This window comes from Syngnathus floridae, chromosome 10 (assembly GCF_059516105.1).
Source record: "Syngnathus floridae isolate MCC-2025c chromosome 10, RoL_Sflo_1.0, whole genome shotgun sequence".
In the NCBI taxonomy this organism is placed as follows: domain Eukaryota; kingdom Metazoa; phylum Chordata; class Actinopteri; order Syngnathiformes; family Syngnathidae; genus Syngnathus; species Syngnathus floridae.
Window position 1 is genome coordinate 5273882 of NC_142422.1, and position 13871 is coordinate 5287752.

Sequence of the window (13871 nt, forward strand, 5' to 3'; positions counted from 1 at the left end):
AAATGGTCAGCTAAAGAAAACGTATTTCTTTATAAGCAATGCAGCCCAAAAAAGCTGTGACATAAAATTAAATCCATTTTCTATTGTGACAGTTTTGTAGAAGTCACATGAAAAGCTTGTTTGCATAGTCGACTGAATGTTTAAAAATTATTATTTGTCCAGCACTACTACTTTTCATCCTGGCATGAAGGATGCAGCGAGTGGGTGGACACTGGTCGTTTACAGAAGCACTCAAGCCTTCGCTCAATAGCACCACAAACCCTTACATTAAAATCCGATCAACTATATTTTGCAGAATTAAAATATACGTTGGTTGAAGCAAAACAAACCACTCTGATGTTTTTTCCAGTGAGCCGACAGTTGTTTAAAGCATGCGGCCGCTGAGGTTACACACCTGTCCACTTCAACACGGAATGAACCAGTCTCGCAGCTGGAACATGGACTGTGCCATCCCACCCATGTGTCATGATCGAGGGTTACTTTAACCAGCTATAGTCAGGTTTATGCTCAGTTTCACGTGATTGGCAGCTTTGGCTTAATGTAGGTTATTCTAAGGGAATTTAAATTGGAGTTAGAGCAGAGCCGAATTGGTTCCAAACGGTCGCCGGACGTTCAGCAGACGTTTGCCTGTACTTATGGGAATTTTGAACATGATTAAAATTTTCTTTACTTAAACTGCTGGAGAATGTCTGCCGAACGTTTTGCGAACATCTGCGAAATTGAACAACGTTTGATGTGAACGCAACATTCGCTGACTTTGGAAACACTCGCAATTGTTTGCTGATCATTGCGATAGAGGCTCAAGTGTCACTGAGTAGTTACAAAACAAATGAACAATTTACAATCCATCTCCATTTTGTCTACAAGCCACATGGAGACACAATCCAGATTCAGCGCCTACCGATCCGAACCACATGGTAGTAAACAGAACCAAACTTCATGGTGGAAAAGTGGCTTAAGATGTCCAAAATGTTGACAACCTTGTCTCTGGGTCAGTCTTACTTGTTCACCCCCCTCCTCTCCACAGCCAAAAAACTCAAATCTCTCTTTGGAGTGAAATGCAGACAGCTCTCTTCTCTTTGGATGGGTGAGGAACAGTGCTGAGGGGCCTTTCAACTGGAACCAGATGGTTTCTTAAAAGCCGCATGCCTTTGTATGAGTGTGTGAGAACATGAGCATGTGATTGTCCTCAGACAAATCACTCTTGTAGTTGTCCTGGCCTTGTGCTGGATGCAAAATTGCAAAAGTCTGAAAATTAATTTTTCCCCTAAAGAGAACATGTTTGTGTTCCAAGGGCACGGAGACAAGGGGGCTAAAAAAAAAAAAATCCAGTATCGCAGCTTAAAAAAGAAGCACACACCAAGGTTGTGCTGTTATCGCACAGCACGGGGCTGTTGGGCTAGTGGCCAAACAGACAAAATACAAAAACAGTCGGGGGAAAAAGTGTGAAGTGAGTGATACGAGCAATCCCTCCACTGATTTGAGGAGCAAAACTTGGTCGCTCTGAGACATTGGCTGCCTCACATTTCCCCTCTCTGGCACTAAGCTGTTTGGGTTGGCCTCCCAGGGTGTCTGTAATCCCATTTTGGGTCTCTTAGAGCAAAGTTGAAGAGATAGACCATTTCATCTTCCACCGAGTCCCCAAGGTGCCATGTGATATGCGTGTTTTGAAACTATAGTGTGCCTGCTCGCTTGCGTGCTCCGGTCGCAGAGAAATTTGATGCGACTACCTGATAAAGACTAAAAAAAAAAAGTTATGCAATATCAACCTCACCTTGCTGAAAACATGTATATGAAGAACACAGCAGAGACGTCATCAATTCTTGCACTTATTCAATTGTTAACTCAGTCTTGGTACCCGATCAAAACAATGTCAGATTTTTCAAATCTGAAAAAAAGTTTATGGGCATCTTCACAGCTGGTGTTGTCTTTTTAGGTGGCCACAAAATCAACATATTTAGCACCAGTCTGGCACCGTTTGTGGAAAACACTGGATCTTCGCCTCCAGAGTCAATTGCCCGACATTATCCTAAGCTGGACTTTAAAACAAATCTTCACCCTCAAAGTCCTTTGAAGCGTCGCTATTGACGTCATCTAAAATGACTCCAAATTTCCTCACCAAAATGGTTCGGAACTTAAATTGGTTACATATAATCATGCACATAAACAAAACATTAAAAAGCATGAAAAAGGCCACATTTCACAATACGCAAAGATTCTCTGTCCGCATGGTTTGCTGGGGAATAATAAAAGAAAATGCCCAGTTCACCGAATTCCATTTTAGCGTCATTGTCAGCTGGAGTTTCTAGTTGTCAACATGAAGATCAAAACTATCTATTTGACCAAATTATAGTCTGAAGAGCAACGCGAGCGAGTCATCAGTGAATCATGTCTTGAGCTGGGATTCTGAGAGGTTGTAAAGAACAAGGCAGATAATCCACTGCGAATATGTTGACAGATAAACTGCACTTAAAGAGAGAATGCCAACACATTTAGCTTTTTTTTTTTTTTTTTTTTTTTTACATGTGAGTAAAACCATCATTGAAATTGCAGGTGGGCAAACATTTCTGCTCAACGGCGGCATTAGATTTTTTAAAACGGAAAGACGGACCAGCTCATTCACACGCAAAGAAGTCGAAATGTAAAACAGGTTGTCTTAATTGTGAAATAATGATGTCACTAATGGTGAAGCAAGCAACCTGGGCTGAGTTCCCACTCAGGAAGAGTGTAAAAGGTAGTCTCTCTCTCTACGTGCCTATTTTGGTGCTAAGTCTAAGTCTAGTGCAAAGCACAGTCTGCACATGGGTGGAGTTTTCTTTCTATACATGTGTGAGTCCTGAATCCTAAATGATCTCATTGATGACTCTTCGTCAAACCATGTGAGATATTTATTATGGAGTTTTAATTTATTGGACATAAAACTGCACAACTGAACAGTCGTTCCAAACATTCAGTGATTTTTTTTCTAGTACTAGTATTAAAAAAAAAGAATATCCTTTACAAAATGTCCTTTTTTAGGATTTTTGACTGACAGCAAGGACACGCTCAAAGACTTAATAATCAACACGAGCAGTGCACCGCCTCTAGCGAACCAACTGCGTTTGTCTTATGAAAACTAAAAGAACTAAAGAATGATCTCCTGTGTTGAGGCGGAAAATCACCTCGTAATGCTGCACTCATGGGGCTTCAGGGTAAACCCTCCAGTCAGATAAAATCAGGCTCAAATGTCTGGACAAGTTACAGCAACAGTGGCCACCTTGGCTGGAAGAAATAAATCAGCTGGCCTCACGGGTAGTCTCAGGGCAAGACCGGGGAAGGGCAACAGGTGGTTGTCAACTTAAAGAGAAAGACGGCCATCATCCACTTAAGGAAGAGCAGCAAGTCTGTCTGCTTCTCTGCAGGCTGCGCTAAGCTCAGCCAAGCAGCAGCAGGAGGACAGAATAAGGCTCTGTGGAGCAACTTCACAGGAGAAAACATCTACGGTATCCATGGCAATATGTTGTCAATTAATAAAATAAAATAGTAAAAAAATAAAATTAAACATGAGCACATAAAGAATTGTGACAATAGATTAAAACCCATACATTTAAAGGTTGAGAGCACCAGCGGAACTAGAGGGGGGGCCGCGGGGGCAATGACGCATCCTGAAGTAAGGTGCCATGCCAGATAATAATTGGCATTTGGGTATTCCAGATTTTTCTGGAATGTTTTTTTAAACATTCCCACCCGTCCCTCATAGGGAAAATCTTTTAGAGATTTTTTGTGGTCTGTGTGTTTGTTTTGCAGACAGTTTGTTTTGTATGTTTTTCTGCCCAAATCCAATCCTCAAACCAATCAGCTGGCAAAAACCTTGGGTAAAAGTAGCCCAATCTGGTCAAAATCTCCAGCTACCCAGCAAAAGTGTTTGTAAAACAAAACCACATTTTTCTGATGTGAAGGATCCATTTGAGTTCTCTCTCTATTAAAGGTCATGTCCAAGTAAGGAGAACAAATCACCAGAATACTTTGACACAGTAACAACTAGTTCCCAGACCACAGCAACTTTGTTTACTTAAATCCATGCAGCCATCCAGTTTCTGTACCGCATTTCGTCATTAGAATCGTCAGTAAGCTGATTCTGCCTGGTCAACAGTCAGTTATGGGGCACATACAGTCTAAACACATTAACACACCCGTAATTAGGCCTATGGGTAATTTTGAGCTTTCACTGAACCTAATGTGTATGTTTTTGGAAAATGGAAAGACAGAAACTTCCTCAGCAAAACTGCTAATGACTAGGTCAACTTACTGACCTACTTCAGTTCATTTCCCTGTGCAATAAATAAATAAATACATGAATAAAAAAATAAATAAATAACAAATGCGATGTGTGTGTTCTTTTATGAGTTCCTTAATATAAATAATTATGTATGTAAAATAAAAAATAAGTAAGCGCTAAATGAGAAAAATCTGTAAAACAGGAGCATGTACCAAAACATGTCTGACTTTATATTATTAAAAGTTTAAGCAGCTGCAAATATGTTCATTGCGTGTGTGTCATAAGCAGGCAAGTCTGCATGTGTTTTCACTCAGCTATTTCAGCAAGGTCCCTCCCATTATTCTGACACCAGGAGAGCCAATAAAACAAAGTGACAGAACATAGTAACTTTAAATACATGAAATGTTTTCAATCTGTGCCCTGCACCAGTGCGTATATTTGCAGAGTGTGTCTGAAATGCTGGTAATTTGCACTCAAATTAAGATTCAAGCTGCTTCCCAAAAGCTGCCACTGTGCATTGTATGCAGCAGCAATAAAACAAGCTGCTGGTAATGGAGGCAGTAATGGAAGCTCATACCACACTTGTGATGCAGCACAAATTTCACCATTAAAATAGTTATAAATGTACAGTTTAAATTGGCAGTGTGGGTTTAAGTACTCACCGATGCAGGCGTGAACTCTGACTGACAGCTGCGTCCGAAGTATAAGGTTGTGTTTTCTGCCTCTTCTGAAAAGGATAAAAAAAAAATTACAATCAGTTCAGACAAATAATGAATAAATCAAAATCTATTATAACTGTACTGGAAAGCACAAAGAGTAGAAAGCTGCTTGAATCGGGAATGGGCAACCCAAAACCAAAGCTGCTATTTAAATCTGTTATTTTTTCAGCTGTTAGAAAACAAAAAGAAGCAGGGCAAGCAGGACAACAAGGAAAAGGTCTCCATGGGTGAAAATGAAGGATGGGAGCAGCACACAGGTCAACTCCGCCCACAGTGTTAATGGAGACATGCAAAGACTCGATCACCGTCCTGTCAACAGCTTACAATGTCTGAGTGACAATCAAAGAGAAAGATGCCAGTAGTTCACCACAATGCTATTCAGGTCTCCACTCAAAAGCCTGCTCTGAGATTTATGTCTGATGCTTCCTGTTAGTTGGTGTTGTAGAAAGGCCTGCTGTGTCTAACATAAAAAAAATCGGAGTAACACATAGATCAGTATGTTACTAACATCAACATGTCCGCCGACCAATGACATTAATGATTTAAGCCTACTCTCACTTACCTGGAAATGCTTTCTGAAATTTTAGTCCAGAGTTTACGAGTTTCAGTGCTGTTTTGTTTAGCCAAAGAGTTTTATTGACTGACTGACTTGATGGTTTACTTGTTTTATTTATTTATTTGGTGATTAATTGAGCCACTGACTGTGATTCTTAGCCACTGTGAAATAATCACATTTGACCAAATTGGTAGACTTTATCACTCATGATAAGATGGGCAGATATTTTGCATTTTTATGCAAATAGGTGATCGGTTGTTCTCGGTTGAGGATCCACGCATATTTTCAGGTGGGGGGGAGTCAGTGGCCCCCAGTGGCCCCCTCTAGCTCCGCCAGTGGCGCGAGCAGCACTAGTTCACGAAATGTTTCAATAGTTAGCTGCAATCATAACTCAAAACCTGCTTGACTGTTTTCCACAAAACTATATGTAGCATAGGACGAGCGTATGTGTATTCATACAGTGAACCTTCCTTAATATAAATTCCTTTGAATGACAAATTGAGACTTTCTCACCATTATCTAAAAACAAATCTCACAAACAAGCTCAGTAAACACAACTTTGGTGAAAATCACAGAAGATACAGTTACCCCCCTTCAATTCAGCTCTGACAAATAGTCTTTCATGCTTCCTGCTCAAAGGCAGTGAGAAACTTCTGACTGGCATCGCATTAAAAGTCTGTTAGTGACACTCAAACAGCAGTTGGCCTGACAGTAGAAAAAGACTCAGCTCAGAGGGTAAATCACAGTACTGCCTCGCTCTAAACAAGCATTAATACTACTCAGTGCATCCAAGCTGACATCTTTCCTACTCCAGTCAGTGGGAGACTGAACCCAATGTGCATACAAGCGGATTACGCAGCGGGGGACGTCCGCACACTGCCGCCGTTTTGCAAATATAATAGCAAGCAACAAGGCAGATGTGAGACGGGAGCAACATCTGTCAACACGGCTGGCGAGATGAGACTGAAAAGAGGAACGTAATCCAAAAGGGTAACCAAAACCCTTTAGTAGTCACAAACGTCTGCTTTCTGTCGGCTTCACTGCAACGGTATCCCTTTACCGCACCTGAGGCTATACAGGCCGGCGTGCTCATTATCAAATTAAACAAACACGCATGGAATATAAGAGAGGCCCACCCCTTCCCCAATTAAATATGAAAACTGGGCACTCCAACAAAGAACTCGTCATGCGAGTAGAGGTGAAGCCCAAAACTGCAGAAGTAATCCTTGCAATGAACTTCACGTGGTACCTAATAAACTTTATATTTGTTTCTTGATCCAACATTTTTCTATGCATACCCAGGTGATGGTTGATCGTGCCGAGGGAAAGTCCAATTAAATATAATTGTCGTTTCTAGTTTTGAAAAATCGTTATTGACTCTGAATTTTAATACTGACATAAGGGACTCGTTAAAATGACGTTTGCATTGTGAAAACTAAGTTACACTGGTGCTAATTATAATTCTGGTAGCTGACATCTCTACAAATGATTTACCAGGAATCCAGAATGCGAAGAATCAAGTTTGAGGGACAGTTTACACTTTGGAGAAGATGCCTCTTGAAACAATGACCAGGCATGCATATTTGTGAAAACACACACACACGCACAACACACAAAGCAATGACTACACTGCACTATGTTGTTAATGATACCCTTAAACAGCTCTGCACACAAAGCAGCCAAGTGGTATTTTATTTCCCCTCTTGATGTTTAAGTTTCACAAGAATACGTTTATTCTCCCTCTTCCAATGAAATCCAATGCGCACTTGAGTCCATCTATAATGTCCAAGTGGGTCAAGAGAAAATGAAAAACATTGAAAAGTGAGCTGACTTAAGAGAGTTCAAAGAACGTGACAAGAAACTTGTGGTCTTTGCTGGATTTTAATATGCTTTATAAAAGCTCGTCCAAAATAGAAAGGCTAGCAAAAACCTTGCCTTAGATACATTTTAAATGGTACAGTTTGTGATCTTAGCATGACCAGCTAAATGTTTTTTTTTTTTTTTTTTTGCGCTTAATATAATATTGTTTCACAAACATAAATTCCACATTATGACCTAACGCAAGCTTCAGTGTAGTTTATCTTCTCGAGACATAACAACTGGCCCAAATGTCCACCGTTAAACTTCAGAGGAGACTTTTATAGATGACTTGATGATAAGGTACAAGTGTCACGCACTGTCATGGCTCAGTCTAAAAACAACAAGCGCTTTGAATGTGACTCAATTAAACCCTATGCCACTTTGACTAGCTAAAGCTGTGACTGCCCCGGTCTATACGCTTCATTTATAACTTAAAGAGGCAGCGTATCGGCGATGGGATGGAGGATTTACGAGACCCGATCTTCACTGGCCGGTGGGGTGGAAGTGATTATGGCCTGTTAAGCTCTTGTGATATGGATATCTCCTGGCTCTGTCAGAAGGACCATACTTTAATCTGATTGTGAACACCCAAGGTATGACACAGGCACCCCTGGAATGTAACCTGTCATTAATATCAATTACAGTTGCATTTAATGGCCAACGGGAAAATAGCGAGACTAAAAAAATTCTGCTTGTTAGTGCAATTGCGGTGCTACACCAAGGTCAACATGTATGACTTGGCATAAACATGTGATCTTGAGTACTTTGGAGTCCTTTAGTTTGTATAAACGAGACTTGTAAAAAGCAAAAAGGCCTCATCAGATGTAATAGTCATCAAATCAACAACAGAACCCTGGAGGGCGGCCGGGTGTACTCTTGCACATATCATTGCCATAAAAAGCCAGGAGGTCTACTGCCCTATTTTTACAAAATAATTGGCTCGCCACCTTCACCCCCACCACCGGCCTCCTCAGACAACACAGTGTGGATTTAATGACACACATCCATGCCATGGTGAGCCAGCTGGCAAGACGTACGCCTTGGCAGACTGGATCAGTGAGGAGGGACGACGCCGAGCATTTTAGCTCTCACCGGCTTCCCATGAGCTCCAAACCATTTCACTTGACTTGGAATTGGGAAGAGAGAGGAGAGTCGTCTGGAGAGAAGCATGTGAATTCCACGTTAGATAAATAAATCCCATACATGTTTGTGGTCCGGCCGACCAGGGAAGCCCGTGCCAACCTTTGGATTGTGATCCTGTATATGAGTGGATACGTCAACACAATCCACAGTGCATAAAACATATGGAGTTAATATAGAACCAGGCCAAAAAAAGAAAACACAAACACAATTTCCAACCTTTCTCTTCTTCATCCAGATTTCAAAAGTATGTCAAGACAAAACATATTAGAGTTGTACGGTGGAGTCACATCTAATGAGAACGCTGAGGTAACTCAATTGTGATGAGGGCAATTACTCATGAAACATGTCTACACCTCTTAAGTGGTTGCAATGACATCATTGTTGACCTGCGGCCAAGCATTTTATTGGACGTGAACTCAAGGGGGTCCTGGAAACTCTTAACTGTCTTCTTTCTTTAACCCTGATAAAGAAGTAGCACGCAACTTTGTTTCATACCAAGTACTCAGTTTATGATGTCCTGACAATATTTCCAGGGAATTATTAAGAATACCTGCCATGCAACACTTTAAGAAAGTAAATTCACTTAATACCATACTTACTGTTTTTTTATGGGATTGTTTTATTTTTATTTCATATTTGTTGTATGTGATTCTCCCCTGACAAGTAGTTATTTCAAAGGCACAAACAGCACACAATTATCTTGTTTCCACAGCAACGTAAGAAAATCTGGGCACATGATAATAAAACAATTAAATTAGATCCTAAATGGTAAAAAAATGTAAATCAGGGAGAGGGTAAATCTTTTTTACATCACTGTATGCTACCAGATGTCAGCTACCTAAAATATGTTTGCTTCAGGCATTGTCCTCATTACGTAATCCATTGTATGAAGACTGAATAAAGATTTTATGATGAAGATACTTCAATCAACTTTTCAGCAGCAAAAATGTTTCTTAAGTCGAAGTTTCAGGTTGATGAGCACTGATTGTGTTTTGCCAAACGAGATTAATTGCATGTACAAAAATGATTTGTTGATTCAATGCTGAACAGGAAACACAGTACAAAAAAAATGGCTGGATGGTTGATGATTTAAGAACAAATTTTGGTTTGAGGAGAATGTATTTTTCCACAAGAAACGTGCGGAAAGATTTTTGGAAGAGCAAAAGCAAACCCTTCAACTCTTTGACACTCGGTTAGCTCCCTAAAGCCAAGTTTGGGAAGGCGAGATCATTGAGTCTCACAAGAAGGGTAACTTTACTACTTTGAACAAACGTGTGTAATACTGTGAAAATGTCACCACATTAGGGCAAGACACACAGACAACGGAAATGATCTTACCCTCCTTCCTCTTGAAATCCCTCCAGCTCATCTTTTTGTTCTGCCAGCGTCGACTCCAAGTCCAGATAGCTTCCATTATGAGACAACTGGAGTGCACAGTCATCAGGCTGCAGGGGAGAGAGAGAGAAACAAAATACAAATCAATACAATTCAACTATTTTTTTTATTTTTAGAAAGATTTCATTGTCTTTAAAAACCAACCTACATACACATATGCATTCATGTAAACCAATCAAATAAATAAATTAAATAAATTAGCACATGCTAGCATATTCTCACTTCTAATTCTTAAATGTGCAATTCATCATGTGGCATCTATTTTAAACATGTTTTTTTTTAAATGATAGCAACCTAACGCTTCAATTGCAAAGCACATCCAAGTGGAGTGTCTGCTATCTCCATTGAGGCTGCTAATGACATTTTCAAATGTTTTCCTTCTCCTGTCTTGCTCTCTCTCTCTCTCCCTGCTGAATTATGTCATTGACCTGTCACCAGTGTAGCGTCTGCCCTCTAGGTGCACCTACCATGCGTGCACCGTGTAATATTTGCTATGTCTAGGCTCCCCTGGATGTCACGATGGGTCGCTTATCAGCTCCTGTCAGCACTTAACAATGACAAATTCGGGAGCAGCTTTGCAGTGTGGTCTCTCTTTGTTTGATAAACTGTCACACAAAAGAAGAGTTGTGATTTGTCAGGTCTTTTGGGGGTTGATTACAGACTCCAAGAATCAATGCAAAGGTGACCGTCAGGGAATGAGAGGAATCATTTTCCATGATTGAAGTCAGTGAGCACTCCCACAGCATTGCAGACTTCCCTCTCTCATATCCACCAGTCTGCTCTTGTCTTTAAAATGATCACCAGCGGAACTAATTTGCCTTCAGACAGATTTACGCAAAAGCCTATCATTGAGAACAGCAGTGTGATGATAACCATAGAACCAAAAAATTGCAACAAAGGAAATACAGTTGGCTGCTCAGTGCAACATGAGGAATATGATCCATTAAATATTAAGTACATACATACTTCTGCAGGGATGACAATGGTGTTTTGATTTCTGTTCTTATACCCCAAAGTCAAGTGGACAAGCGAAAAAGAGGCAGACAGAAAGAAGGCAAGTGAGGCCAGCTACCCCGAGCAAAGACAGATGAGGCCTGAGAGCGCTTCTCCAGACTGCAAATTACAGACTAGCATATCCAGACATACACACACACAAAGTTAGGCTGACCATTTATTTATGCCAAGAGACTAACTTTCCTTCAACACAATTGTGAGTGACATGAAACGTGTCATAAAGAACACACTATATGAGAGACAGACAACAAAAAAGAGGAAACGACTTTTAATTCACAACTAACTCCCTTCATTCCGCCAAGCCCTTACAAAAGCAGCCTGTACATTTTCCCTAACTGGACTCATTTCAAAGTGTTTCCCTGGCACTCCATGATGCCAAAGCACTACTTTTTTTTCTATGAACCTGGCAAAAAAAGTTACCATCTAGGCATCTTTTTCAACAAATACCCATTTTTTGTCAAAATTCTTGCTTGGATAGGCTCCAGTTCACCTGCTTCTGTCAATATTGTAACTTTATTTATCTATCTATGCCAACATATAATGACTGCAAATGTCTGCTAAACAAAACACAATTCAAAGTGTTCTGTTCTTAAAAATGGACACACAATTTTAGCAGAAATTTAGTATGAGCTACACATTGTTGCTTTTACTTAAGTAATCAGCCTTTGTGTCAGATTCTATGCATTTTTCCTTACGTCGACAAATGTAAATGTAAAGCGTTATCACATCAATGGAGATTTTTCTTCGCTGTCCCCCACCCAGGATTTGAACCCCCGGTGGCCTTGTGTTGTGACCAAGTCCAGAGAGGGAACCACAAGTTGTGTGCTCTCACACTCAGCCTTAGCCTCTCCCTTCAACCACCATACTGTGGTCCACTGACCAGGCAGGCGGTTAAGGCAGAAAGACTAAAAATAAACACTATGCAATTTACAATTGAACTGTGCTATCTCCCTCCACTGCATGGTGCATCTGCACAATGCACACACACTTTCGAAGCATTTTTCCATTTGCACAAAGCTACATAGAGAAAAAAAACACAGCATTGACTCTCAATTGATTTATGACATTGCAGCCTAGGGCTATTGCACGTGTGAGCAATTTCAACTTCCTTGGCATCAAGTCTTCAAAGTGTGCTATTTATAAACAAGCAGAATTAAAAGAGCTTTCTCTCTCAAAGGTTTGGATAGTCTCTTTGAGACTTCTCCAAATCTTGAGAATGTCAGCTGGCTTCTGAAAAGATCACAAGCTCAACACTATGTACACTTTGCACAGGTGAATTGGACTCACTTCAATAACCATACCGACAATTCTGCTTTTTTAAAAACATCCAGATTTTTTTTCCACATTTGCATGAATTTGCATTTTAATTGATAGTTCTCTGAAATTGTCAAAGAAAATGAACTAATAATTTAAACACATCTCTATGCAAGTGTATCCAGATCTAGCCCCCGGGTCTTGAGTTTGACACCTGTGGCATAAGATATGAAATGTTTCACAATGGCGTTGTATGATTAAGTTGATCAGTTTGCCCTTTTAGAACACTGCTGAATTTATTGTCAAGTGCCCAAATATAAACAGTAGCTACATTGCAACCAAGCCTATTCCAGCTGATTTTGGATGAGAGCCTTAACTGGTCACTATAGTCAATCACAGGGTGCATATTTACAAACACCCAACCACACAAATATGGACATTACAGTCTTTAATTATTCTAGCATGCACGTTTTGGGAATGTAAGAGGAAGTCCGTGCAAACGTAATGGGAGAACACACAAATTCCACACAGGACTGATTGAAACCTTGTACCTCTCAACTCTGAGCCAGACATTCTAACCACTAGTGCTCTATGTTGCCTGTACTTAAAACAACCCCTTAAATTAAAATGATGTACAGCATACCACTATAAAACAATGGATGCATTTTTTTTTTTAATCAGGTCAAAATGAGGGATTAATGTGGTTCGAACAAAACATGAGCAGATGCTTCCGGCCCTCAGCCAAAATATGCACACCCCATATTAAAATGACACCCAGCTACTGTACACAATGACCTTAATGTCATATGGCACTCTGTCATGTATTTAGTATTAAAATGCGAGTCAGCATCCCACTTCAGCAAAGTGCACTTGCTCAATGATCCTTCTATGTATTTGTTGGTAGCAACCCCAGGGGCCAATTATTAATGCGCATGTGTGAAGGAGCAGGTTAAGCATTAAGGAGCATGTCAACAATGCATACCTTATGTGGGGCTCTTAGCAGCCTGTGCACTCCAGCTATCTGATTGATGAGTGGAATATCTTCCCTGAATGTGTACACTGGAGGTCTGCTGGGCTCCGGGAAGTTGGTGCTATTGAATGGATCAGTATCATCTAAGAACTGCACCCTGCACACAAACGTCGCCATGGTGTGTCCTCCATGCAATGGGGGTCAAAAGAGCGGACGCCTCCCGATAGAGCCTCCGGTGCAGGTTCCACCGCTGCTGATTCTTCTTATCCTAATCGGAGCGTCTCCATGCGGGACAGTCACCCACTGACACCTCCATGCAAACACCATGCACCAAGCCGGAACTGGGGAAAAACAGCCGGTGTCAGGAAGTCAAAATCCGGGGCTGTGTCTCTGACTCGCTTGCTGCGTCTTACTCTTATGCGGCATCCAGTTGTGTTGTGGTGCTGAAGCGCTGAGCCGATCGGGATCACTTCTCGGTCTTTGCTCTTGGAAAGCGATGCGCCAAGCACAAACTGGAAGCAGAGGACAGCTCATGTTACGAGCATGGTGGCGTCCTCTAGCGGACGTGATGAAAAGTACACTTTGGTGAACGCATCCCAAGTCAAGATATACTGTGCATGGTCTAAATAAAACTACACTGCATCATAAACTAAGATGTGATTCTTATTAGTTTATTTTATTAGTTATTAATAAATCTAAAAG

General features: G+C 40.8%; 1 protein-coding gene across 3 annotated transcripts in view; it reads right to left on the bottom strand.

The window, feature by feature from the left end:
* fhod3b (formin homology 2 domain containing 3b) overlaps positions 1 to 13871 on the bottom strand; it is a 63161-nt gene that overhangs the window by 48280 nt on the left and 1010 nt on the right. Inside the window, exons 2-5 of one of the 3 annotated variants that reach the window (XM_088388443.1) lie at positions 13583 to 13681; positions 13182 to 13510; positions 9875 to 9981; positions 4921 to 4985 (exon numbers count right to left, since the gene is read on the bottom strand). In XM_088388443.1, coding sequence (XP_088244569.1) covers positions 4921 to 4985; positions 9875 to 9981; positions 13182 to 13346 — 337 coding nt within the window. In that variant the 5' untranslated portion in view covers positions 13347 to 13510; positions 13583 to 13681. Of the gene's footprint in view, positions 1 to 4920; positions 4986 to 9874; positions 9982 to 13181; positions 13682 to 13871 lie in introns of those variants that run through there. The other 2 variants (XM_088388442.1, XM_088388444.1) reach the window with 2 other exon arrangements.